General features: G+C 40.9%; 1 protein-coding gene across 1 annotated transcript; it reads right to left on the bottom strand.

Annotated features, from left to right (window-relative positions):
- Positions 1-639: 639 nt before the first annotated feature.
- On the bottom strand, positions 640-16,077 carry CD83 (CD83 molecule). The gene is made up of 5 exons (XM_044426285.1): positions 16,041-16,077; positions 12,218-12,348; positions 5,019-5,232; positions 4,839-4,936; positions 640-723 (listed from the first exon to the last, which is right to left on the bottom strand). The coding sequence occupies exons 1-5, from the start codon at positions 16,075-16,077 to the stop codon at positions 640-642; spliced, it is 564 nt and encodes a 187-aa protein (XP_044282220.1).
- Positions 16,078-24,813: the final 8,736 nt, after the last annotated feature.

The raw sequence follows: 24,813 nt of genomic DNA, 5'->3' as shown, positions 1-24,813 counted from the left end.
CAACAGAAGCTCTTTTTAAGAAATCATTTATGTGCATGCTGTCATTCCAGTATATAAAGGGTTCACTTGGCAGTCTCAAATGTGTACAGAAATAAACATAGGTTGTCACACTAAACACTTGAGATAGAGGCTTCAGTGATGTTTCCTCCCATTCTTTCGCTGATCAATCACTTGAAGAAGCATTACTGTCTGAAAACATGTACTGTAGCAGCTGTTGTGAATGGTTACTAAAAAGGCTAGTTCAATCAATTCTGCATTTGATATGTTAAAGGGTTGAGCCTATTCTATAGCACATTTTTGCATCTCAAGAATTAACATTTGGAAGTAAGACATCACGATATATCAACAAGACAAAATGCCAAAATTAGTATAATAGACTTGTATAAAAGTTGTATTGTTATTGATATGCACTCATACTGTAGTGAATAAAAAGTTCTTCCTAGCTCTAGAAAGTAGCTTATAGTTTACTTAAACTTTCAGTTTATTCTGTGAGGAAAATGTGTATCAGCTGGTTATTCTATCCACCTTCCTTGATGTTCCTAAGAGTATTGATACATCTCTAGTGAATCAGCAAAATCAGCTGGACAGAAACTTGTCTTTGCCAGAGCTTCTCCATACTAGTTGTTGAAAAGCATCCTATCAGCAGGTACTGATGAGATTGTTGTCTGTGTGGTTCTTTCTGGATTTATGATAATGTGGAAGACTTTGCTCCTTTAAGCATGTCTGGAAAAGCAAAGAGAGAAACTTTGAGCATTCATAGGAGCATTATGAAAAATGCTTATTTAACTTTTTAGTTTTGAAACATTTAGACTGCAGTCATAAATCATTGGGATATATTTTCATTTCTCCTCTGCATCCCCACCATCAAAACTTTGTTTGAGGGAGTTGGCCCAGGGGTTTATCACACAGTGTCATAGTAAAAATAGAGATGAGAAGCATGTTTTTCATTTCTTAAGATGATCAGAGAGCCAGAACTATGTTGTGCTTCAACATCTGAACAAGTTCAGAAGGACAAGTGATAAAGGTATAAAGACCTAGGTCAAATTCCAGCTTAACTATTGATTTATTTTTAAATAGTCCTGAGTTAAGGCTATAATTATTCTAAAGTAGTGCCCTGGAGTCAAAAAGATCCCTTCTTCTAAACAATTTAGAAGATTGAAAAACCTTTTTTAAAAAAGACCACTGATGTGGCTGTGTTGATGCAGGCAACAAAATGTAAGAATTGCCTTGCTGGATCATTCCAAAGTTCATCTTCTTCACCACTCTATTTCGACAGAGGCCTTGCCCGATGCTCTTGGAAACTCACAAATAGAGCACACACACACAAAAAAGGGAGGGGGGAAGCAGATCTGAAATGGTTTGGTGTAGAGGGAGAAGCCAGTGCCACCTGTCACCAAATGCTAGCTTTGGGAGAAGCTAGCAGTTGTGTGCTTTGGCACATCCTGGCAAGTATGACATGGTGGTTCTGCCATCTTGCCAAGTAAATTGGTTGTCAATCCCTGGCCCCCAGGTTCAGATGGGTGAACCCCTTATAGGTACAACAGTCCCAAGAACAACCTATGGGTTGTTACGGTGGCTTGTTGCCTCTCAGAAAAGCCACCCTGCAGGAACTGATTTGGCTTCATATGACACAACAGCCCATCATGGGAAACAATCCACAATGGAATGCTGCATTGTGTAAACCAAAATTGATAACTTACAAGATAGGAATGGCTATATTGAAAGGTTAGGGAGGTCTTCTTTTAGATTCAGAGAATATTACACACATTTAAGCTGATTTAGTGTCTGTGAGCCTTTACTCAAAATTAAATAGAGGAAAATACTTCACATAGAATTGAGATGGTCAGCTCTAGCATAAAGCTGAGCTTTTTAAAGAAAATCCACAAAGCTTCCTAAAGCAAATAGTATTTATAGTTTTTATGTGTGGAAAAACAAAGAGGCTTTATACTATTGATTCAAGCTATTTTCAGAACAGTGAGCAGGAAAGATCAATTTTCTGTTCCTTCCTCTGTTTTTCATTTAACAATTTCCTTCAAAATTTATCAAGCCAAATCTTAGGCTGAATAGCACAAATTACTGCCAAAACTTGTCAGCTTCCAAACATACAAATGTTTAACTGCTACCCCACAGATGTATGAAAAGCAGCTTTTAGCTGAGGCAAATTATTGTCTCACCAGATAGAAAATGATTTATGTCAATGAACATGATAATAAGGCAAAGGCATTTGTTTATACTCTATATTCTCTGTATTATATTTTATTCTCTGTATTATATTTTATTCTCTGTATTATATTTTAATTGATGTTTTGTGAGCCGCCTCGAGGCTTCGGCGAATGGGGCGGCATAGAAATTTTCTAAATAAATAAATATTACAATGAGCCTTAGTGTGAGTTTAATTCTGACAGCTCTACTACATTGTATCATAGGTTTATAAATGAATCAGTTGCAATATGTCCAGTTCTGAGAACTAAGCAACAAGGCAATACACCACTTCCTGATTTCTGGTGACACTACCTTATAAAATGGACAGAATATAAGACAACAGGGGTTTGGAGCCACCAACACTATTTTAACTGTTAATGATTTATTTGTTGATTTTAAATTGACCAGGCTGTGTCCACTATTTTATTTTATGTATTTTATTTATTTGATGATTTTTATTTTTATTTTTATTGTATTTTATGCAGGATTTTATGATTGTAAGCCGCCCCGAGGCTCATGCGATGGGGTGGCATATAAATTGTTTAAATAAAATAAACCATGAAACTTAGCTTTTGTCCTACTGTGGAGTGTGCATTTAAGTGTGTGTGTGTGTGCGCGCAAGTAGGGGACTCATGGTGCTCTAGATGCTTTGGCTTACAAGTTATAATTAACTACACTGGAAGTTGTAGGCCAAAACAGCGGGAGGGCTCCAAGTTGTTCACCCCAGTCTAAAGGGAAGCACCTAACTTAGCAGAGAATCAGGTGCCCCTAGGAACCTGGCACTATAAAACTATGCAGACTGGTCTGCTTTTTCATATTCTGAGCAAAACTTGTTGCTTAGCTGCAGCCTGAGCTGCTTACAGACTCTCTCTTCTTGCTGGCCTGTTTCTCTTCCTGCCATCTACTTCTGCAAAGGCTCTTTTTCTCTCTTGCTGTGTATATCTGGGCCAATATATACATTACTTCAAATCTGTATTGAACAGTTGTTCCTTCTGCTTCATTTTTATTACAAAGTAGGCACAAGGGGATTGAGACCCTTATATGTCAGGTTTGGGCATCTGAAATCTAGATCAGGAATGTGTCACTGGGGATAAAACAATGAAAATGACATAACTGCTGGATGCAGTGGCATGGTAATGTCTGGGTCAGTCCTAAATCTTGTCTTGAGTAGCTTCAGAATTACTAAATATGTCAGCATGAGGCTTCATCTATTCCCATGAGCACTAGGACCACCAAAAGAGAGATTTCAGAAAGGAAATCTCAATAGGAGAGAATAACCTTGCTTTAAGTCACATTTTATTTTAAAAGGATGAATGGAGGTTCTGGACTTCTGCTAGCTCAACCTATACAGACTGTACCTTAAAAAATAATTTAACAGCACAAAAGGAAAGAAGAGACTTGTGTTACTTGTCATAGTGACATCAGAGGCACCATCCAACAGGTGCTTGTGATATTTACACAACCACAATCTATACAATTTTCACAGCCACAATAGTTGAGATTGCATTTTTCCATTTTCTAAATATACTATAGTGTATTCTAGCACTGTGATTTATTATCATTCACAGATAGTGAACCAAAGAAGTATTGCAATATGTTATACATGGGACTGCCCTTGAAAATTATCTAAATTCAGTTGATACAAAATAGGGTGAGAAGATTGCTACCAAGGGCTGCTTGGTGTGATCACTTAATGATCACTTTTCCATCTGCACTGGCTGCCTATGCTTTCTAGATCCTGATTCAGTGTGGTGGGTATTAACATTCAAAAATTTAAACAACTGCTGGCCAGTATTGACTTTTCCAATATACACCTGTACGGACTCTAAGATCATCTTCATCTTCTTCTCCAGGAATTGTGGTTAGGAGGCTACTAAGAAGAGGGTTTTTTCCTGCTGTGACCACTGGTTCTGGATTGACCACTGGTTCCAGGTGCCTGTTTTGCTCTTTTCATTACCAGGTGAAGACCTTACTTTCTCAGGCATTTTAGCATATCAAGTTCTGCTATAAATCTGGTATTTGTATTTTAAATATTTGCACTGCTGCCAGCTCCTATTTGATTATACTTTCTACTGTATATATTGTGAATTGTAGTTTTATCACCCTTTGTTTTATGGTTTTAATTGTTGTGAACTGCCCAGAGACTCCCAGCTATTGAATGGTACAGAAATGCAATACAGAAATGAAGAACTCAGAGGCTTGGATCCAGATTTTGCTATTTCTAGAGTAGACATAAAATTGATGGAACTTAAATTACCCATAACTTAGTTCCAGTTGATTTCAATGATTCTACTTTGGGTATGTATATATATGCTGTAAGGATAAATCTGATTTCAACCCAATGTATTTTTAAATACAAATGATAAAGCTACTGTATTACAAGACTGATGCTCACAACAGCGACAGACTGCATTCTGCTGCTTCACTTGTACATGGTGTTTCAGTGTAACCGTTATCCCCAGTTGTTGTGAAAAAGGGAAGAGCAGGAATATGTATACAGCAGCTAGAAACTGGCACTAAGCCAAAAGCTTTTGCACATGAGTGTGCCCTATTCATGCACTCCTTAGTGACTATGTTGACAGTTACGCCTGAAATGTGGACAATGAGAAAGCTGAAAACAAACTAGAAGTACTTACGCAAGTAAAGAAGATGAGCAGCAAGTAGAAAAACCCAAGAAAGCACAGCAACAGAAGGTCTGTTCTGTAAAATTTTTCATTTTTTGCATCAAGGCAGCCTACAAGCCAAAACAGATGCATCACTTTACAGTATCTGAATGATTTATGACAGAAATCAAAAAACAAACAACCATACTTTACCTATTACTTTTAATGTAATTGTGCTTTGGTTGTATTTTTTAACTGGTGTCCTTAAGATGCACTTATATGTCCCACTGCTATAACTTGTAATATTTGTAATCTTCAGAGAATGCCAGGTATCATTTGAGACTTCTGAGGATGCATTAAATTCTTCTGAATAATTATACGCCTTATAATATTGCAGAACCTGCTGTTCTTCACTGTTGTCACTAATCTGCAAAACAAGGTCATATTAATGGTTAGAGTTATACTAGCTAACAAGTAGAAGCCACTTACAAGCCATTCCTAAACAATTACAGCATTTGAGTATGTTGGAATTTAATATTCTGCTTTAAAGCCTTCAACTCAGTGTGGTGTGGTGGTGAAGAGGATGGGACTAGGACTCAGGTGATCTGGGTTCGAGTCCCCTCTCAGCCATGGAGCCCACTGGGTGACTTTGGGCCAGTCACGGACTCTCAGCCCAGCCTCCCTCACAGGGTTGTTGTTGTGGGGATAAGATGGAGGAGGAGATATAAGCTGCCTTGAGCCCATTGTAGGAAAAAGGCAGGATATAAATCGAAAATAAATAAAATCTCATTAGCATACACCAAAATATATACCACGGATAAAGCACAACATATGAAAATTGGTGTTATACCAGCTCTGAAAAAATCTGAGATGTAATAGTATAAATAAACATGGAAGACAGTTTGGGGTGAGTGTCATGTGACACTTTGGGAAGTAACCTGTCCCAAAGACTGAGCATATAACAGAGAAGGGATCTGAACACCACAACCAAATAATTCCTTTGGGTTCTTATTTTTCAGTGTCAACAGAAACCTGTTTCCCAGAAGGTACACTGTTCCACCCTCACCAACCAATTCATTATCACAGCTCTTTTTCTTTCACACTGTATAAACATATTTCACTTATAGACATGTACAAACTCACTGACTGAATTTGTATGACATGACTTGATGTGTCAACCTGACCATTCTCTCTTTCATATGTGCAGCCAGCCATGTATGCCCCCTCCCCTGTGTATGTATATATACAAAAATATATAGAAATACATATACCCTCTTTTTCTCCTCACTGTAAGTACACAAAAAACTGAAGTCACTTTTTTCAGGATTCCTCCAAAGTTCCCTCTATATGAGTAGCCCAGGGGAGCTGTGGCACAATAGGTGGCATACACATGTTTTCAGTCAATCAATTCACTCCCCCCCCCCCGCACACATACACCCGTTAGGTGGCATACACATGTTTTCATTAAATAAATAAATTCATTCCCCCCCCCCGCACACATACAGCCCCTGTTAATTCTGATATACAAGTATATAACCCTTCCTGACTCTACGGGTTCCTCCATTCTGGCTTTACCAGTATCCACTGGCTTTCTGCTGGCTTCCCTGACCCTCGGTCGGTTTACTGCTGTCCTAAGTCCCCACTTCTCTCTTTCACCTCTTCCTTTGTCCCTTCTCCCAGTTTACTAGATAAAAGTGACAGCAATCCCTTTTTCCTTTCCCTGTCCTCCTGTGCTGGATGCACAGTAGAAGAAATCACTGACCTGCACCTAGCCACCATCTTAATTTCCTACAAATGTATCTGATAGCCATGTATGATCTAAAGCATGGGTCCTCAAACTACGGCCCGTGGGCCGGATACGGCTTGCCATGGTCATTTACTCAGCCCGCCTCAGAGCTTTTGGACTTGTTCAGAGAAAACAATCTCCGAGCGAGTCTGAAAGCTCTGTGCCGGCACAGGTGTACTCTGAAACTGAGCAGAGAGCTGGTACATGTGCCAAATTATAACAGCTCCCTTCAACTGTGCGTGTGCTGGCTCCCCCCTCCCCCATTGCACGCATGCGCTGGCTCTGAATACAGAGCGGGAATATGGAGCAGGAAACAGAAGAGAGGAATGTGGGAGAGAAAGAGAGAGAGAGACGAAGGCACTAAAAAAGGATTGAAGGTAAGAAAAATATAACTTTTAAAATATATTTTTAATTATGTGAGCCACGTCCCCGGGCTGCGGGCTAAGCCATCAGGGGTAGACAGGCTTAGGCGGAGCAGGGCAGCGGCTCCCACGCCTCCACTGCGGCCTTCTCTGAGCAAGCCGCCACCATAGAGCGGCTGCCATGCTTCCCCTTGCGGCGTAGAGAGGCAGGAGGTGTCCCACTTGGCCAGCCGCAGCCCTGTCTCTCACCTCCCCTCACCTCAGAAAGCAGCACTTATCTCTCTCCTCACAGCCCTCTCCTAGCCGGGGGAACCACACTGTGCTCGTCTCTCCGGCCTCCTGCTCCCTTGGAAGTGGGGCAGCGGCGAGGACTATAATTTCCATCATGTCCAACCAGCATGGCCAATGGAAGTTGTAGTCCAACTCATCTGGACAGTACCAGTTTTGGCAAGGTTCCACTAAAATATGGTAGTCATTAGTTCTGCATCCAAATACAGCCATTGTGTATTGTAGGAATTGTTCTGGACTGACTTCCTTCAAATACTAAGAGTGGCATTAGCAGTATTTATCCTTAGTATTTTTGCTTCATTCTTTGTAAATGCCAGTTGCAGTCATCAGCTGCATTATGCAAAATACTATATTTAGTGCCTTGGTTGTGTTGTAGCTATGTCCCTTGAATATGGACATGCTCTTCCCCACCTCATCTTGGACTTCTGCAGCCCGAGGGAGTGGAGCAAACATTTTTAAATGTATTTTAATTTTTAAATGCATTTTAATTTTAATTTTTAAATGCGTTTTAATTTTAATTTTAAATGTATTTTAATTTTAATTAATGTTTAATGTGCAGTGTGCATAGGAATTCATATTTTTTCAAACTATAGTCCCCCCCCCCCCCATCAGTCTGAGGGACTGTGAACTGGCCCACTGTTTAAAAAGTTTGAGGACCCCTGATCTAGAGGCATTTGTGGAAGCAGCAGCTAGAGGGGCTTACTTTGCTTTTGAGGTGCTCCTAACCAGCAATAAAAACATTAGTGGTCTTCGTTTAAAGACAATAAAAAGTGAGAGAGGTAAAGACAGCTCAGTGGGTTCCAAGAAAGCTGTCTGGGAGAGCACTGGTGCCCATGGGCACCACATGACTTACTGCTATCCTAGAGGTAGAACGGGATGGATCACAATGAGTAGCACAGAGGCCAAGCGGCCCATTCTAGAACCACAAGTGTGAAATTTGAAGGGAACACAAAGCCTGTTACAGGGGCTGTGCAACATATTAAGAGTGAAACTGATGGCAGTCCAAAATGGTTTGCTCGAACCTTCAGCTGGACCATATCACTCCTCTGCCTCCAACCTAGTCTGGCTCCACTGCTAATTATCGCCATTTGGAAACGGTCAGGGAATGTCTCCTGCAGTTGTCTGGTAACCTAGTGCCCATGTAAAATGTGAGCCACACAATTGGAAACAGGAAAAATCAATCACATTCTGGAGTACAGTGGAGATGAGACAAATGGCTCCTTTGTCCAGTGAAGAAGGCTGCCTGTGTTAAAAATCTGAGGCAAAGTCAGCCCCTTTTGAGAGCAATTTAAGAGGCCTGTGACATCTTAACACTGTTCCCTTAGTGCACGTTCCAGTGGTAATTCTTTTGGCAATTCTGTTCACAGTGCAAGAGTTCTCCCTTACTACACCTTCCTTCTCAGCTAAGTTATAATATTTTGCCAGCAGAGACATCTAGTGGTAAATTGTTGGCTTGACCAAAAGATTTATCTTCACTTAGGTTTGGCAAGCAAGTTCTTTCTTGTAAATTAATTGCTTGAAAATAAACTACAGCTCTGAACAAGCTCTGACCCTTCTTTCAGGATTGCCCCCCTCCCCTGCCTCTGACAATATTTTATATATCTTCCTTTCTAGTGCTTCTCCCTGCATCTCACTGTAGCAGGTAATAAAACATTCACCCAAGACAAACTAGGTTAGCTCTTAATTGCACATCTGCTATCAGCTCTAACATTTCTCCATTCCGATCCAATAGAAAAAACACATAATGATATACCTCTTGGGTGAACATTTCTCAGACCAGCCAGACTAAGCATAAATGGCCAGTCTCAAATACACCAAGTAAATTATGAAATGCCTAATAAAACTAAGCAGATGTTAATAGGGAACAGTGTACAAAAGCAAGTGCTCCTTCATATCTGAGCTAAAGTTTATCTTGTTAGGTTTTTTTTTAATCATAGGACTCATTCCTCCATACCTATTCCCTAAATTTTGAAACATGCTCTTCCAATAAGCAGAAATATATCCATATTATCACCTTTTAGTTAATTAAAAGGAACTGTTTTTCAGATTTCAAAAAGAAAATACAAAGTTCACATTACATATACAAGATGTTACATCTATAATCACAAGCTCAATGATTTTCTGGTTACTTAGAATTACTCTACAAAACTGTGTGTGAGAAGGAAAATAATCCTCTGAAAAGTACCCTTCTGTCTGTCTTGTTAAACAATGTCTCTGTGTAAAAATTAACACAACTTAAGTGTACAATGAGATGCATGTCCAGGCAAAAAAAGTCCTAAAATTTCCCACATGCCCCAAGCCAGGAATTATTACTGTCTAAACAGGCATACAATTGCACCGTAAAGAAATTTGAAAGAGAATTTGTCATACTGACACTTTCTTGTGACAGTTCTGCTGAGACACTTACAGAATTTCAGGTACCAGCTGAATATTTTAATCTATTGTGTTATTGGAAAATTTACCACCTTTAGTTTTTATATTGGAGTATTTGGATGGAAGAGAGGAAGCAAAACGTTCAGAGAAAAAGAAATTAGGTCAAATCAAAATAATTTGAAACATCAAATTCACAAATGTTTAGAACATGACTACAAAAAGTTTTTTTAAGATTTAGCATGAGACACAGATCTCTATACCACATCTGGAAGGAGAGAAAATGCCAATTTCAAAATGTTACTATGGATTATAGCCCATAGTAAAATCCCATTGTTGGTTGAAAACATAATTCAGCTTCCCAGTGGAATGACCATAATGAACAGCTGAAACAACCACATAGAGTGGAAAGACATGGTAATGGCAACACGGAAGAAAAATGCTGCTGACAAGGAACAGCTTAGAATGAATGAATTTCGAGACACCCGTTTCCATTCTAATGCATTGTAATGGATGAGTACCCACTTTGTTTAGTTGAAGAAATGGGGTGGAAAGTTTAAAAATACTGAATCATTTGATGGCAAAATGAATGAATATATAGAATGAATTTCAAACAGTGCTACTGCATGACAATGAAATTGAGCCATTTTTGTTGTCCACATGAAAACTACCTAGATACATGCTTTTGCTCGCTTGCTCTCTCTCTCTCTTTCTCTCTCTTTCTCTCTGTTGTTTGAATACTTAACTTGCAGTGTAGAATTTAACATTCTTTGGCAGCAAAATATGTTCAGTGGGATATTTACAGAATAAATGAACAGTAAGTATGAATGTACTTTGGTTGAGCTGTATGTGAATTAAGGTAAATTTGTATGCGGCATGGGTGCACAGCTCACAGCCCCTCAAGGGCTTTTCTGTAGTTTCCTGTGACCCCACACCCACCCTTGCCAGAGCTGAGTAGCATCACTGCTTATGGCCACCGAAATACTCCTGCTGCTAGTCCTAGTGCTAGTGATCACTGCTCCCCACTACTGATCTCCCACATCCCTCCAAGTGCCATTTCAGAAAGGAGGTTACTATCCTGGCTTTCCTTCCAAGAATACACTCTAGCAGCCCTCTGAATGTGGAAGACAGAACATTTTCTATTAGATGCCATGGAAGCCACTCCCAAAGATTCTCTTTCATTGCTGTCCCCTGAGTGCAGTTGATGTGACTCCAGCGAGTGAGCTGACTAGGAGAGCCTTCGAACAAGGAATTTCAGATAAGGACCCACAACCAAGAAGCTCTTGAGCTTTGATGTTTCTCTCTCTCTCTCTGGTTGTCTGTCTGTGCATGAATATTTGTGTATTTGTGTATGGATGTATATGTATTCATGCCTCTGCTTATATAGGTGCATGAGTGCAGCTGCTTACCCATCATCACATCTGGCTTCAGAGCAAGAAATGTTGTGCACCTGCTGTTACAGGTTTTTATATTATCCTATGTGAAGACCTTCATGCATGCAACTGTATTAACAGTTACATATTTATTATACACAAGGAAGAAATAGCAGAATATGCATTAGTTTGGAATTTTGTACTTCATTGCTACTATTCAAGTAGCTTAGTATGTATATTTTAAAATATAATGATAAAATAACTATTAAAATCCTGGTCTGTCTACATAGTTTGGGTATTTCTTGCATGGTTGTAGGAATGGTCTGAGGGTTGGCCTTACAGACTGATAATTAATTCTACACAAACAGCAGCACTTCCTACAGTCACGTCATCATATCTTTTAAAGCAGCAGAAGTCAAAGGTTAATTGTTCATATTTACTACACAGTTCAGAGCGACCCCGTATTAGAGATTTAACCTTAGAGCTATTTGAACTTTATAGTCCAAAATGTCATACTATTTGTTGGAATTACTGTTTAATTGGCCCCTTGGGGGCTTTATACACTGTTTTATTGATTAGGTCCTCAATAGATTTTTTTTAAAGTGATTAATTCTACAATTTGGTTGCCTAGCTGCACTCTGTCATCTTCACAGCTTCTCATCGCCTGTGTTTAAATGTTATCACTGATAGGAATAAAGGTCAGTTACGCAAAAGAAAGCAAGGCAGGCATCACAGAGCACCAGAACTTTGCATGATCATGGACCTGCTACAAATGTTTAATGTTTAAATAGTTCCACTTGTGTTATAGCACATTAGAGGACACAAGTGAGGCATTCTGTGCTCAGAATGTCAGTATCTCAAAATCAGTTTGCATAGAAACTGACTTTTCTCAGACAAACACGCACGTGGATCGTATAAGATGTGCTTTGGAACAGCCGGCAGCCATCCTTGTGATTCTAGCACAGTCACTGCTGTTTGAATCTCTGAGTGCTCTGGTTTACATAGCCTGAGGTGCCTGATCCTGCCTAATCTTAGAAGTTAAGCAGGATCAAGCTGGGTTGAAATCTGGGTAAGTGACTTGAGTCCTGCATTGGGCAAGTGGTTGGATTCGATGGCCTGCTAGGCTCCTTCCAACTGTATGATTCTATGATTATGATTATATCCAGTAGCATTCCTACCAGGCATTGAGTAAAATGTGGGAAATAAGGAAAGTAGGTAGCAACAAGTTCTTACCTTATACCAAGAGACTGCCCCCTGTGGGACTCGTAGATTCTGGGAAATTTTACAAGGAAGCAGAATATCTCCATGGCATGTTGCCACTATCTGTGGTGAGGCATCAGCAACCACATCAATCACAGTCCAGGCTGTAATTCAGGATACACAAAAACAAATTCTGAAGAGTGATTGCTGAAAATGAACAGCTACAGAAGGATCTTTAATAAAATCAACAAACCCTGAAGACATGTAGAAAAAACAGCTGTGAAAATAAAAATGGGAGGAAAATAATTACCTTGACTTAGGAAAATAAGCTGATACCAGTATATCGAAGCCATGGACACACTGTACGAAGAGGAAAAATTTTCTCTTTTCAGGACAAGATGTGAATAGAAGTGAAAGAGGTAATGCTTAAAGCTCAGTATAGTCAGGAGGCAAATAATTGGGGATTTCCCCCCCACTGAGGAACTACGAAAGGCCACTGACTGCAGGGGAAAGTCCCAAAGGCTTTCCTTAGTTCCCCTTTTTGTGATGTTCATGCTCATCAGCGAGGAAATACTGTGGTATTCTTAGCACCAGGAGGAAGATAGAAAAGAGCAAAATAAAAATTCTCAATTGCTGAGAAGGGTTCCTTATGCCTGACAATTGTATATAATGGTCGTTTTTGAGGTGTAGCAACCAAAATGCACACAATATTTGATGTATAGATTTGTGCAATGGAGGTTTTATTTGCAATCTTTTCCCTGTCCCTAACCTGGAATTCACCTTTTTCACAAGTAACTCAGACAGTGGGTGGGTACACACATCAAGATAACCCATCATGGTAAATTGCCACAAAGAGTTGCCATGATGTGCCAAGCAGTTAAGATGAGGCCAACAGAGAATTGGACCCTTGTGGTTGCTTTCCTCTCTCCCCTGTCCTCCTCCCCTCTCATTCCTTCAGGTAGTTTACTGGGGACACTGTGTGGAGGAATGGGCCTCTTCTCTTTGACAGTGGCCCCTAGAAGCCCAATTCATTCACCGTGGCTGTCAAGCTGAACAAACAGGGCTCATGCACTGAAGCTCAGTTGATCAGGTGCCCTCATCTCCTGCTCCAAAGGAGACTTTTGGAGCAGGAGGGGTGCCCGATCCACTCCCAGGCATGGGGTGGGGGCAATTAGTTTGTTGGCACTGCAGAAAGGAAAGGAATATCATTTGATATTTCTGTGCTCAAGCTTGGGAGGCTTTTTCTGGAGCAGGAACTGGGAAGAGAGAACAACATCCCTGCCTAGCCAAAATTCTCCCTTCCCTGTTCTTGCCTGAGTGATTTCTCTCCAGCAAGTGTGAAGAAAGGAGCAAGCCCAGCCACCCCTGGATCCTGCATGGGTGAAATACGTTCTGGCAGATGCCAAGTTGGGGAGTTTGGCACATGCTAAATCCATTTTCTCCCAAGCAGGAGCAAAGAGGAGGCAGCAATGCTTGCCTCCCTTTTTTTGCTCCTGCTTGGAAGAAAGGCACTTAGATGTGCCTGGCTTACTAACCTGGTGCCTGCCAGTGCGCTTTTCTCCCATGTGGGAGTGAAAAAGATGTTAAGTGCCACTCCCCCTCCTTGCTTCTGCTTGGCAGAAAGGCACTCTGGCACACTCTGGGTTCTACAATGCAGCACCCACCAGGGGATTTTTCTCCCAAGTGAAGTGAGGACGGGGATAACATTTGCTTCCTTCTTCGCAAGGCAGCATCTCCCACCTTATTCTCTTCCTTCCTCCTCATGCATGAAAGTTTTTCTCAGGGGTGAGATGGAGCAATCAGCTGGGAGGTGGTGTCCCAGTTCAGGGCACAGCTGATTTTCCACTCTCCCACTTTTATGGGTGAAGATCACTGGGGCAGCTATGACAGCTAAGCCACACTGGGGCAGCTTTCACTGCATTCTTAAGCTAACCACTTGGGCAAGTGGTAACCACAATTCTTTCCATGCAGCTCTCATGTTCTGGGCTTTCTACAATGGTTGTGTCATCTGGGTTCAGGCAGCACGACAAGAAACCATAGAATACACCACTGTATACCGTCTTAACACAGTTAACAACTATGATAAGCCAGAAAGGCTGACCACCAGCACTGACTTCAGACAACACAGCAAGAACTGCTCCTGAAACAGCTGCTCTTCCTAGGGGACTCTGTTGTAGTTTCTTATCAGTGCTGTGGAAACCATGATCCTGGGTTCAGATAGCATGACTTGCCATGGTGGTTTGGGGAAACCATAGAACAAAATGTGATGGTTTCTAAAGACCAGACTTATCATGGTGATATATTATGACTGGGTTCAGAAAATAAGCTAGACCAACAACAGTAAAAAAAAAAAAAAATCACCATGGCTTGTCATATTGTCTGAATCCAACCAATGTCCACCAGCCACTCTTATCCACATGCTCAAATAAGGGTAGGGCAACAGGACTTACTTTTCCAAAAGCCATGTTGATTCCTCTTCAGCAAGCCTTGTTCTCCTATATGTTTAATAATATAGATAATGTGTTCCACTATTGTTCCTAGAACAAATCAAACTGTTATTTCCTGGATCCCATTTTATACACTGGGGTTTCAATGGTCACTTCTCAGCTTGTCCAATGGGTTAGTAACTGTGAAGCTCTTATTGTCCAAAGGTAGTTAGGCCAACTAATGTCACTCATATCTTGTACATTTTCACTGTAACCTCTAATACTAATGTGGCATGTGTCAATACCTTGCATTTTCTGGCAGGCCATATCCTGTGATGCCACAACTTACTGAGATTGGGGGAGGGATACAAATTCATGGAGGATAAAGCTATCTCACTGTAGGCTACTAAGGTACCACAAGCTACTTCCACAATTGGAGACAAAATTTATTTATTTGTTTATTTTATTTAATATTTATTTATTTATTTATTTAAGATATTTGTATGCCATCCTTTGTGAAAGCCTCAGGATGGCTTACGCAAGTAAAATACCTATACATAAAAGTATAACATAAATAAATTAATGACCCACTCTGGCTGCAATTAAAATATGGTAATAAAATTCAATATTAAAACTTGTTAAAATATTGATTAAATAAAAAGGTCTTAACCTGGAACCGAAAAACATATAATGACGGCGCCAGGCAGACCTCTCTGGGGAGTGCATTCCACAGACAGGGCGCCACCGCAGAGAAGGCCCTCCTCCGGGTACTCTGTCTCCTAATATCTTTCACAGAAGGTTACCTAAAGGTTTTGTTGCCGATTTCAGGGGGCGGGAGGGCAAATAGGGAAGAAGGCATTCCTTTAGGTATCCTGGTCCCAAGCCGTTTAGGGCTTTATAGGTAATAACCAGCACCATGGATTGAGCCTGGACTTCGATGGGAAGCCAATGGAGCTGACAGAGGACTGGGGTTATATGAGAATAACGCCCAGTCCCTGACAGCATCCTGGCAGCTCTATTTTGAACCATCTGAAGTATCCAGACTGTCTTCAAGGGCAGCCCCACGTAAAGCGCGTTACAGAAATCCAACCAGGAAGTAACCAATGCGTGAGTTACTGTTGCTAGGCAATCTTCCTCCAGGTAGGGACGCAGCTGATGGATTAGCCGAAGCTGAAGGAAAGGGCTCCTCGCCACCGCTGTCACTTGAGCTTCCAAGGACAGCTCCGGGTCAAGGAGCACTCCCAAGCTGTGGACCCTGTCCCTCAGAGGGAGTGCAACCCCATCCAGGGCAAGGCCCAAGTCACCTACCCAGGAGCTCGAATCACCCACCATCAGAACCTCCGTCTTATCTGGATTGAGTTTCAGTTTATTGGCCCTCATCCAGTCCATTACCTCGGCCAGGCACCGGTTCAGTACAGCGACTGCCTTACCTGGGTTAGTTGAAAAAGAGGTAGAGCTGGGTGTCATCATCATACTTATGACTCCGCAGCCCAAACCTCCTGATGACCTCTCCCAGTGGTTTCATGTAGATATTAAATAGTAAGGGGGACAAAATGGAACCCTTCAGTACTCCACGGCAAAGTTGCCATGGCACAGAGCCAAAGTCCCCCAGCACCACCTTCTGGAATCAGCTGTCGAGGAAGGAACGGAACCACTGCCAAGCAGTGCCTCCTACTCCCAGTCCCGCCAGCCTATCCCGGAGGATACCATGGTTGATGGTATCGAATGCCACTGAGAGGTCCAGGAAAACCAACAGGGACGCACTCCCCGTCTCTCTCCCTGCACAGGTCATCATACAGGGCGACCAAGGCAGATTCAGTACCGTACCCGGGTCTGAAGCCAGACTGAAATGGGTCTGGATAATCAGTTTCATCCAAGAGTACTTCGAGTTGTCCCACCACCACCCGTTCCAACACCTTGCCCAAAAACGGGATGTTGGCCACCGGTCTATAATTGGCGGCCATCTCTGGATCCAGAGACGCCTTCTTTAGAACAGGCCTGATTACCACCTCCTTTAATGAATGTATATGCTGCTTGCAAAGAGATCAAACCAGTCATTTTTAAAGGAAATCAACCCTGACCGCTCTTTAGAATGCCAGATACTGAAGATGAAACTCAAATACTTTGGCCACCTAATGAGAAGGAACAACTTACTGGAGAAGACCCTGAAGTTGGGAATGATTGACGGCAATAGGAGGAGGGGAAGGCAGAGTATGAGGTGGCTAGATGGAGTCATTGGGGCAGTGGGTGTGGGCTTGGGTGGACTCCGAGGGATGGTAGAGAAACGTTGGAGAGCCTGGAGAAATGTTGTCCATGGGGTTGTGATGGGTCGGGCACAACTTTGCGACTCAACAACAAACAACATATGCAGGTACAATAGCCCATATCTGGGATCTTTGCATGGCTCACAATATAAAAACAATAAAACACTTTAAAATCAATAACATTAAATCAACCTACTGAAAACTGATTAACCTAATCCAAAAACATATCAAAATTAAAATACAAACATTAAATAGAACAATTTAAACTAAAATTGAGTAAAACCAAACATGCGGTCAATTTTAAAACCAGATATTCATTAAAATCCATTGTTAAAATGACCAGAGAAAAGGGGAGTCTTTGCCTGATTCTGAAATGCTAGCAGCATTGATGTCATGTGCACCTCTCTGTAAAGCCTGTTCCAGAGGTGGGGTGCAACTACCTCCACAACTAGAGACAGTTGTGCCTCTGACTACCACCTGCTGGAGAATAAGAGCAGGAGGTGGTTGTCCTAATACTCTGCTTCTGGTTGGCCACTGTAGTATGCAGCTCTGATGCTCCACTGCATAGGCCTTTGGTCTGCTCCAGTAGGGTTCTTCTGACGTCTACCATCTATTTAGAAATGTCGACAACATATATAAAAAAAAGTTCCTCTAAATTGCAATAGTGGGCCAAGGCATGCTCTTCAAGACAGCAAGTGATTTTTCTCAGAGTTTGTTCTTTGGGTACTTTCTTTATTCACAGGAAATGGAGTACCACAGATGGACTGAATAAGAACAGTGCAAACTTCATAACAGAGACTCACAGCCAATGATGATGTAATGAGCAAAATTCTCAGTAACAGAGTGGGTGATATGATGTGAAAGGAGAAGCACAATTTCCTGAGTAGGTGGTTTTGAAAATAGAAATTGTTGTGGATTAACCTTTGTACTGAAAAGGAGAAGTGTGTACTACAGAATTTTTAAGGCTTGCTTATACTTAAGATCAGGGTTTGAGTAAAGGCGTTAAAGCTGAATTTGCATGACATGGCAACCTATTGTGTATGTCTCAGTCCAAAATCCCCAGTTCCCACTGAAAATCCCCTTTTTAAAAAGATTAGAAGATGTCAAAACTCCTTTTTCCTTGAAAACAGTACTTGCACTTTCCCAAGCACCTAGAGGCTCCAGACAAAGTGTAAAATGTGCAGCCTGATGGGAACTAAAGTGGGGGGATTTTTTAGTAATTTGCTGGGAAGGAGGTTTAAATTCCCCCCCCCCCAAAAAAAACATTTTCACCAAAAAAATATCACTCACATTTTTGGATTGTCTTTTAGGTTCACTTTCTGACATCCGCCAAGAAAACCAAAGTGGGGAGGGGGTGTATTTGTACCCACTTCTAGACAGTGTCCAGGGAGATAGATGCCTTTTGCCAAGGGACAGCAGGTACCAACCCTGGATATTGCTCCAGCCAAAGCTTCAAATCCTCACAATCATACAACTGTGATTATTTGCAGTTGCACTACTACAGCTAAAACATTGTTTAAAAATGAATAATTTGTGCACTCTTTTTGCACAATTTTAAAAAGTACTGTACAGCCACAGGGAGCCACGCCAAGGTGCCACTGGAACACTTTGAAAGAACTGGTTGTAGATGTCAAAATGGAGATCAGAAGAGTTGGGTGTTTCTGGAAAAACAAAAAAAGGACGGTTAAAAAGCAAAAAAGCTGTGGTGAGTCCAAAATGGCTTATACTTCTGGCAGCAGGTGAGGGAAAGACTTACTCCTTCTGCAGTGTCCTCTATGAGAACTGTGGTCATATCCAGAGGAGAATGGGGGGCAGCAACCCACAGTGAACCCTAATGTCTGTTGGGCTGACTGTGGGTTGTTTTGCAGGTGGGTTAGCTTGATGTATGTAAGAAATCTAAAAATTGATTAGAAGAAGAATCTCCACTGGATGATATAATAATTTGAGTACTTTATGGCACTCTGGCCTGCTTCATACACTAGGCAAAAATTATTTTTTCCCTGTATCCAATTCCAGGGTTCTGTTCCATTAATGGATGATATTATGGGGGTGGGGGTGGGTGGTTAAGCGTGGGAGTTTGCATAGAAATTTTTAACAAGTAGGTTCTGTTTCCCTGAACTAACCCTAGATGGCAACAGCACTCTGTATAGTATTGCCATAATAGGATAAACATATATTCTAAAAGCTGAAGCTGTGAACCTATTAGAGCTTTTCAGGAAAATTTGGTCTGCAATTCCAGGGGATGATTAATGGCAATTCTAGAACTTTTTGGCTGGCTTTTAGTAGGCTGTGGTAGTTTACAGTGGTTGTCAAAAGAAAATCATATTTCACATTCCAATAGTTCTCTCATTTTTAGCATATAAAGAAATAGAGGTGTTGATTTGTGCATGGGGCTGTTCAAATTATATAAATGGAAAGAGCTGAAATAAATGATGCAGATGGATATGTGGTTCTTCCAAGTGTCACCATACAAGACTTTGAAATTTTGGTAATATTTAGAAGCTGTCATGATCCAAAAGCAGTGGCACAGACTCAGATGCTGAGAGGTCAGTGGTGAAGCAGAACCATACTCTGTCACCTCATTCTCCATAAATGGCATACTGCTAAGCAGTCAGCATTCCTAGTGTGAAGAAAAGATAGGGTGCCTGGCCCCTTTAAGACTGTTCTTTTCTTCCTGTCCTCTCCTTTTGCTCCAGATTGCTTGCCAGATTTGTACCTTCTGACTCATCCACAAGCTCTGCTTAGCCTGGGACACAACCAAGATAATATAGCAGAGACAACAGAAGACAAAGCTGTCCCACCCACAAAGGCTTCTCTACTCAGATCAGTGGGTGAAGTGGATGTGCATGAACATTTCTTTGCCTGTGCATGAGAAAGTTCTGTGTGCACATTTGTGTAAACATGGGGCTGTGAAGGAGTGTGATCAATATAACATTGTTTTCACTTTGTTTTGATGTAATTAGGAGAGACTTGGGTTCCATGAAGCAGTATCTTCCACCAGTGGAATAAAAACTGCTGATGGAAGAGATTTCTCTTCCGCAATATCTCTTCTCCAGGGTTCCTCCTTTGAGGATGAACTGGCACTCCCAGTAATGAATGCCACCAAATCACTCATGGCAGAAGACTAAGAGGAGGGGGAGGACCCTCAGGGGAGATGGCTGCATGTCCATCCCTGTCAGGAGCAGGGGGTCTGATGTGGGGGCAGAGGCAGAGTGCCCCGCTGACATCCAGGAGCATGACGGGCAGGCAAGCAGGGCTCCTGTGAGGAGTGTGTGCTTGCTTGCTGAAAGAAATTTTGCAGAAACAGAAGTCTGATCAAGGGAGGCTAACAAATGAACCTTGAGTGGGGCTCAGCAGGCTATATTGCTAAAATCCTGCAGTGTCTGCCTAACCAGTGCTAAGAGATAGCACTACTGCAGCCCTTGATTCCTAGGCCTTTCCTTGATGAGTGATGCTCTATGCTTCTGTCTGTTGGACTGCTACTTGACCCCACTTCAGGATTATGTATGTAACTGACTGTTCAACTGTGTTTTTGACCCCTACTTGTTCATTGGCCGCGCCTGCTTGGTCTTTCCTTCATTGAAACCTTGGTGTCCTGACTATTTGCATGTATCATGACCTTGTTATCTGGGTTGTTCTATACTTGGTCTGCTTCAGTCAAAACAGAACATGCACCCCAAGATCTTCATTATAGAAATAGTTAACCCTATACAGGGTAATAGGTTCCCCTGGAAAAGGTTTTTAGAGGAGAGGAAAAGATGGTGAAATATGCTTTGTAATGTTGGAGTTTTAGCCTATGTTCTCTCCCCACTTCTCTCTACATGATACATTGGCTACATTGGCAGCCTGAATAAAGTAATCATATATATAATCCAAAAGGGAATAATCTAGCCAAGTTAAGTAACTGTCCTATTGATTTCAGTGTGAGAATTAAATGTATGCTTAAATTTCCCATTGAAATCAAATTAAATGTGCTTAACATCAGCTATATTATGTCTGCAGTGTAGATCAATTTAAATAAGATGGTTTTATGTAGGGATTGTTTTGTCATAAATCAACTTGTTAGTTAATAATCTGTATTGATTTTAAGAGCTTTTTTTAGATGACATGTTCATGGTGTGTTTGTCATTCCTTACTTATGGTTGTTAATAGGTTCTCTGTACAGAGTTGTGACCGTCTAGTTTCACTTCTCTCTAAAGTGGGGTTTTTTTTTTTTAAGATGAGAGAACTTTAGAAGAGAGCTAAAAAGTGATAGAAATGTTTTTCCCCTACATGTGTATTTATGCTATATCACAGTGCCACCTAGACATCATGCATAAGAAACACAGAAAAGGAAATTATCTTCATATAATGCTTGGATCTCAGTTCTGCAACAAAACTGAAAGTTGGTGCAGTACATTAAATGTTATATGTAGTTTAATCTTTATATATGTGTAGATAAAACTAAAGAAAACTGGCTGCTATTTTCTGCACAGGAGTGGGAAATTTATTGCTCTCCATACTGTGTTGGACTAAGCTCCCATCAGGCCTAGGTAGCATGAAAATTAAATGAGAAATTAAACACTTTTGAAAATTTCACAGTTTCCATATATGTGTGTCTAATAGAAGTTAATTTGAATTTAGTGTCTTTATTGTCACATTACAATTGCTAATTCATATTTATTACACTGGTTACAACAAGAGAAATTGGGGCAAACAACTGCAGGAAAAATACATGAAAAGTTTATGTGTACTACACTACCCTAAACACATTAAAGAGAAATTTATTAGGAAACATCAAAATATAATTTCAAGGTTAAAGATATATCCCATGGAACACGTTGGAGAATTAGAACAAAGGACAAGATTGTAGATCAACAAAAACTGGAATGAAAAAGCAGGGCATATAGAAGGTTCATATGGATATCAAAGTCTCATAGCATAAGAATTAGAAAAGAGCTAAAAACAAAAATATCAGAATCTAGGCACTGTTATTAACCATTGGGTGCAATTAATGGCAAGAGGATAGGGAGTCACAATCAAATAATGAACACTTACTTTGATAATGCCAATGAAGGACTAGAACAAAAGTTGACATGAATCCTAAAAATATGTCTTGTAGAAAAGCCCTAGCAGACTTGCTATTCAGAGGCATATAACCCAGCACTTTACCAAGGCTGCTGCTTCTGTTTTCTCTGAAAGAGGATTTAGAGCATTCTTTATCAGGTTTCCCTTTTCCAGATGGGTTTCCTCTGTGCCTATCTGTATGTTTAATCACAGAACACAAGGTGGTGCTGTGGTATAGAGTGGAATTGCAAAAATACATAATACTTCAATAGTGAATAAAGACAGAAAATATCTTTGTTCTAAAGAAAGCTGCAAAAATGACTGGAAAACTCCGGAAAAGTCGTGAAAGATGGTGTCATAAAAAGGCCCTGCAAATTTTGATGAATGAACAATCATAAGTGTACAATAAATGCACCATGTAGAGAAGCCTTCATACAACACATGGAATAAATATCCTGAGTTCATCTGTTGCAGCTATTTATAAATGTTCTCTTCCCACTTGACATATAAGGACATTTGTAAAGCACAAATACAGTTAACAAAAAAGATGTATGAACCTTTGGGCACTAAACAAATAGTAACTCTAGTACCATGATAAGTTAAACTGCATCTTCTAATATATTATGAAAGCTTTCCATGGCATTCTGTTGGCAGAAGTGCAGGTACCTCACTATTCAATTTGTATAAATACTAAAAATGGCATAACACCATTTCAACTGCCCCATATTTCTCAGGGCACAGGAAGCCAAGTTGCATTGTTATCCAGCCTGCCTCTTGAACTCTGCTTTCTTCAGAGTTTGTCACACTAATTGCTTGAATCCATTATGTGAAAAAGTAGCAAGGAAAAAGCCAGTAGCAAAGAAATAAGGCAGTAGCTATGGAATATTTTCATTAACAATAATAGTAAACCTGATAGCTTCCATGTAGCCTGAAGTGCCTGATCCTGCCTAATCTTGGAAGCTAAGCAGGGTCAGGCCTGGGCAGAAATGGGATGGGTGGCTTGAGTGTATGATTCTATGATTATTGCTGTCAACTGCCTAGAGAGCTTTGGCTATGGGCAGTATAAAAATGTAATAATAATAAAAGGACTGGTCTTTTCTTATTCTGGACCTGATCTAATGAACCAGGAGTAGATGTAAATTAACCACTACTGATTTAGCACAAATGCTTTAGTAGGACTTTACTCATACAGTGTTATAATAGATGGTCTTTAATATGTTTATGTACTCTTTTAAATCTGATATGTTTTTATATTTTGATTATGCTAGTATGTTTAAATATGTTAATTTTATGTCTGATTTTAGAATGCTGTTTTGTTTTAATTACTGTGAGCTGCATAGAGAGCCCAGATAGATGCACATAAATTGAAATAATAAATAAAATATAACAGTTCTCATTTTCTACTTACAAGAGAACTTGGAGGAACATCTTCGGATTTAGGGCTTTTCAAAACAAAACTGGTAAAGCTTTCAGTTTTGTCACAAAGTTGACTTGAAAAATTTCCTGCTTTTCTGTTATATAACTTCTGTGATATAGCAGAATAACAGAAATACACAAGTGAAAAGGCAGTTTCCTTTGTTTTCACAAACCTAAACATATTTGCCTCCTCTTATAAAACAAACTTTCTGAATACACTCTTTAAATACAGAAGCAAAATTGTAGGGTCATCTTATCAGGCTGTTCATTTATTTCCTACTGTATTCTCCTCAAAGCAGGTTGGGGGAGAGCTGGGGGTGGGGCAGATAAGGTTGGGGTTATGGGGGCACAGACTGGAGTCACTCCCCTTGAGGAGCTCCCTGGGGCCCTGGATGTTACAAAAGCACCTGGTCCTGATGAGTTACACCCAAGGGAAATATCGGAGGATTGGAGCGTAGCATCAGTGATCCCAGTCTTCAAAAAGGATAGCATTGGAGTCAAGGGAAATTATAAGCCAGTTAGCCTAACATCCATTCTGGGAAAGATGATGGAAAACCTGAGCTTTCTAGAGGAAAGCTCTAGAAACCCTGGATAGGGAAGGGGGGTTGGCAGTGATGAATGAAGTTTACCTGGATTTTCAGCAGGGATTTAAGCAGCTTTGGGATAGATTGATCCAGTGTTCCATGGATTAGGACATGGTTGATGGACTACAAGCAGAGGAAGATTATCACCAGGGAATCATCAGGACGGCAACCAGTGACAAGCAGAGTCTCCCAGGGCTCAGTCCTGGGACTGATTCTGTTCAACCTCTTTATCAGTGACCTGGAGCAAGGGGTAACCAGTCTGCTGAGCACATTTGTAGGTGATACCAAAGTGCAGAGTCATAAGGATGGTAACCATAAAGGGGGGATGACATAGGAGATGAAATTGAAGGAGCTGGATCTTTTCAGCCTAGAGAAGACTCAGAGGTGATCTTACAGCGTATAGGTATGCAAAGGGGTGTCAGCTGAGCATTGTGACCTGTTCTCCCCTGCAGTGGAGAAAGGAATGTGGTCCAATGGGGCAAAGCTTAAGGAACCAGGTTTCAGGATGGATGTCAGGATGGATATTCTTGATGGCTAGGACCCCTAGGATATGGACTGAGTTTCCACAGGAGGTGGTGGGGGCCCCATCAGTGAGGGTGTTCAAGGAAAGATTGGACAACCACATGTTGGGTATTACATGAGCGGAGCCAGCTGGAATCGGCTCAGACTAGATAGCTTGGGAGACCCCTTCTAACTCCCTATGTTTCTGTGTTTTTATACTGTGCAATATGGCCCTGAACCAGGCCTTACTGAGATCTTGCAAATCCCACCCCTCACCCCCTGCCACACACACACACAGCCAGACCTGATGGGCCTTTGGCTTCTTATATAATGAATACTATTTTATGCGTAGCTAGTAAGTGTCAGTATTGAATAGTATCCAGTTCATTACT

Source organism: Varanus komodoensis, unplaced genomic scaffold (genome assembly GCF_004798865.1).
Source record: "Varanus komodoensis strain SLA01 unplaced genomic scaffold, ASM479886v1 scaffold17, whole genome shotgun sequence".
Lineage (NCBI taxonomy): Eukaryota > Metazoa > Chordata > Lepidosauria > Squamata > Varanidae > Varanus > Varanus komodoensis.
The sequence above is the reverse complement of the archived record's forward strand: the minus strand, read 5'-3'. Positions and strand labels throughout refer to the sequence as shown.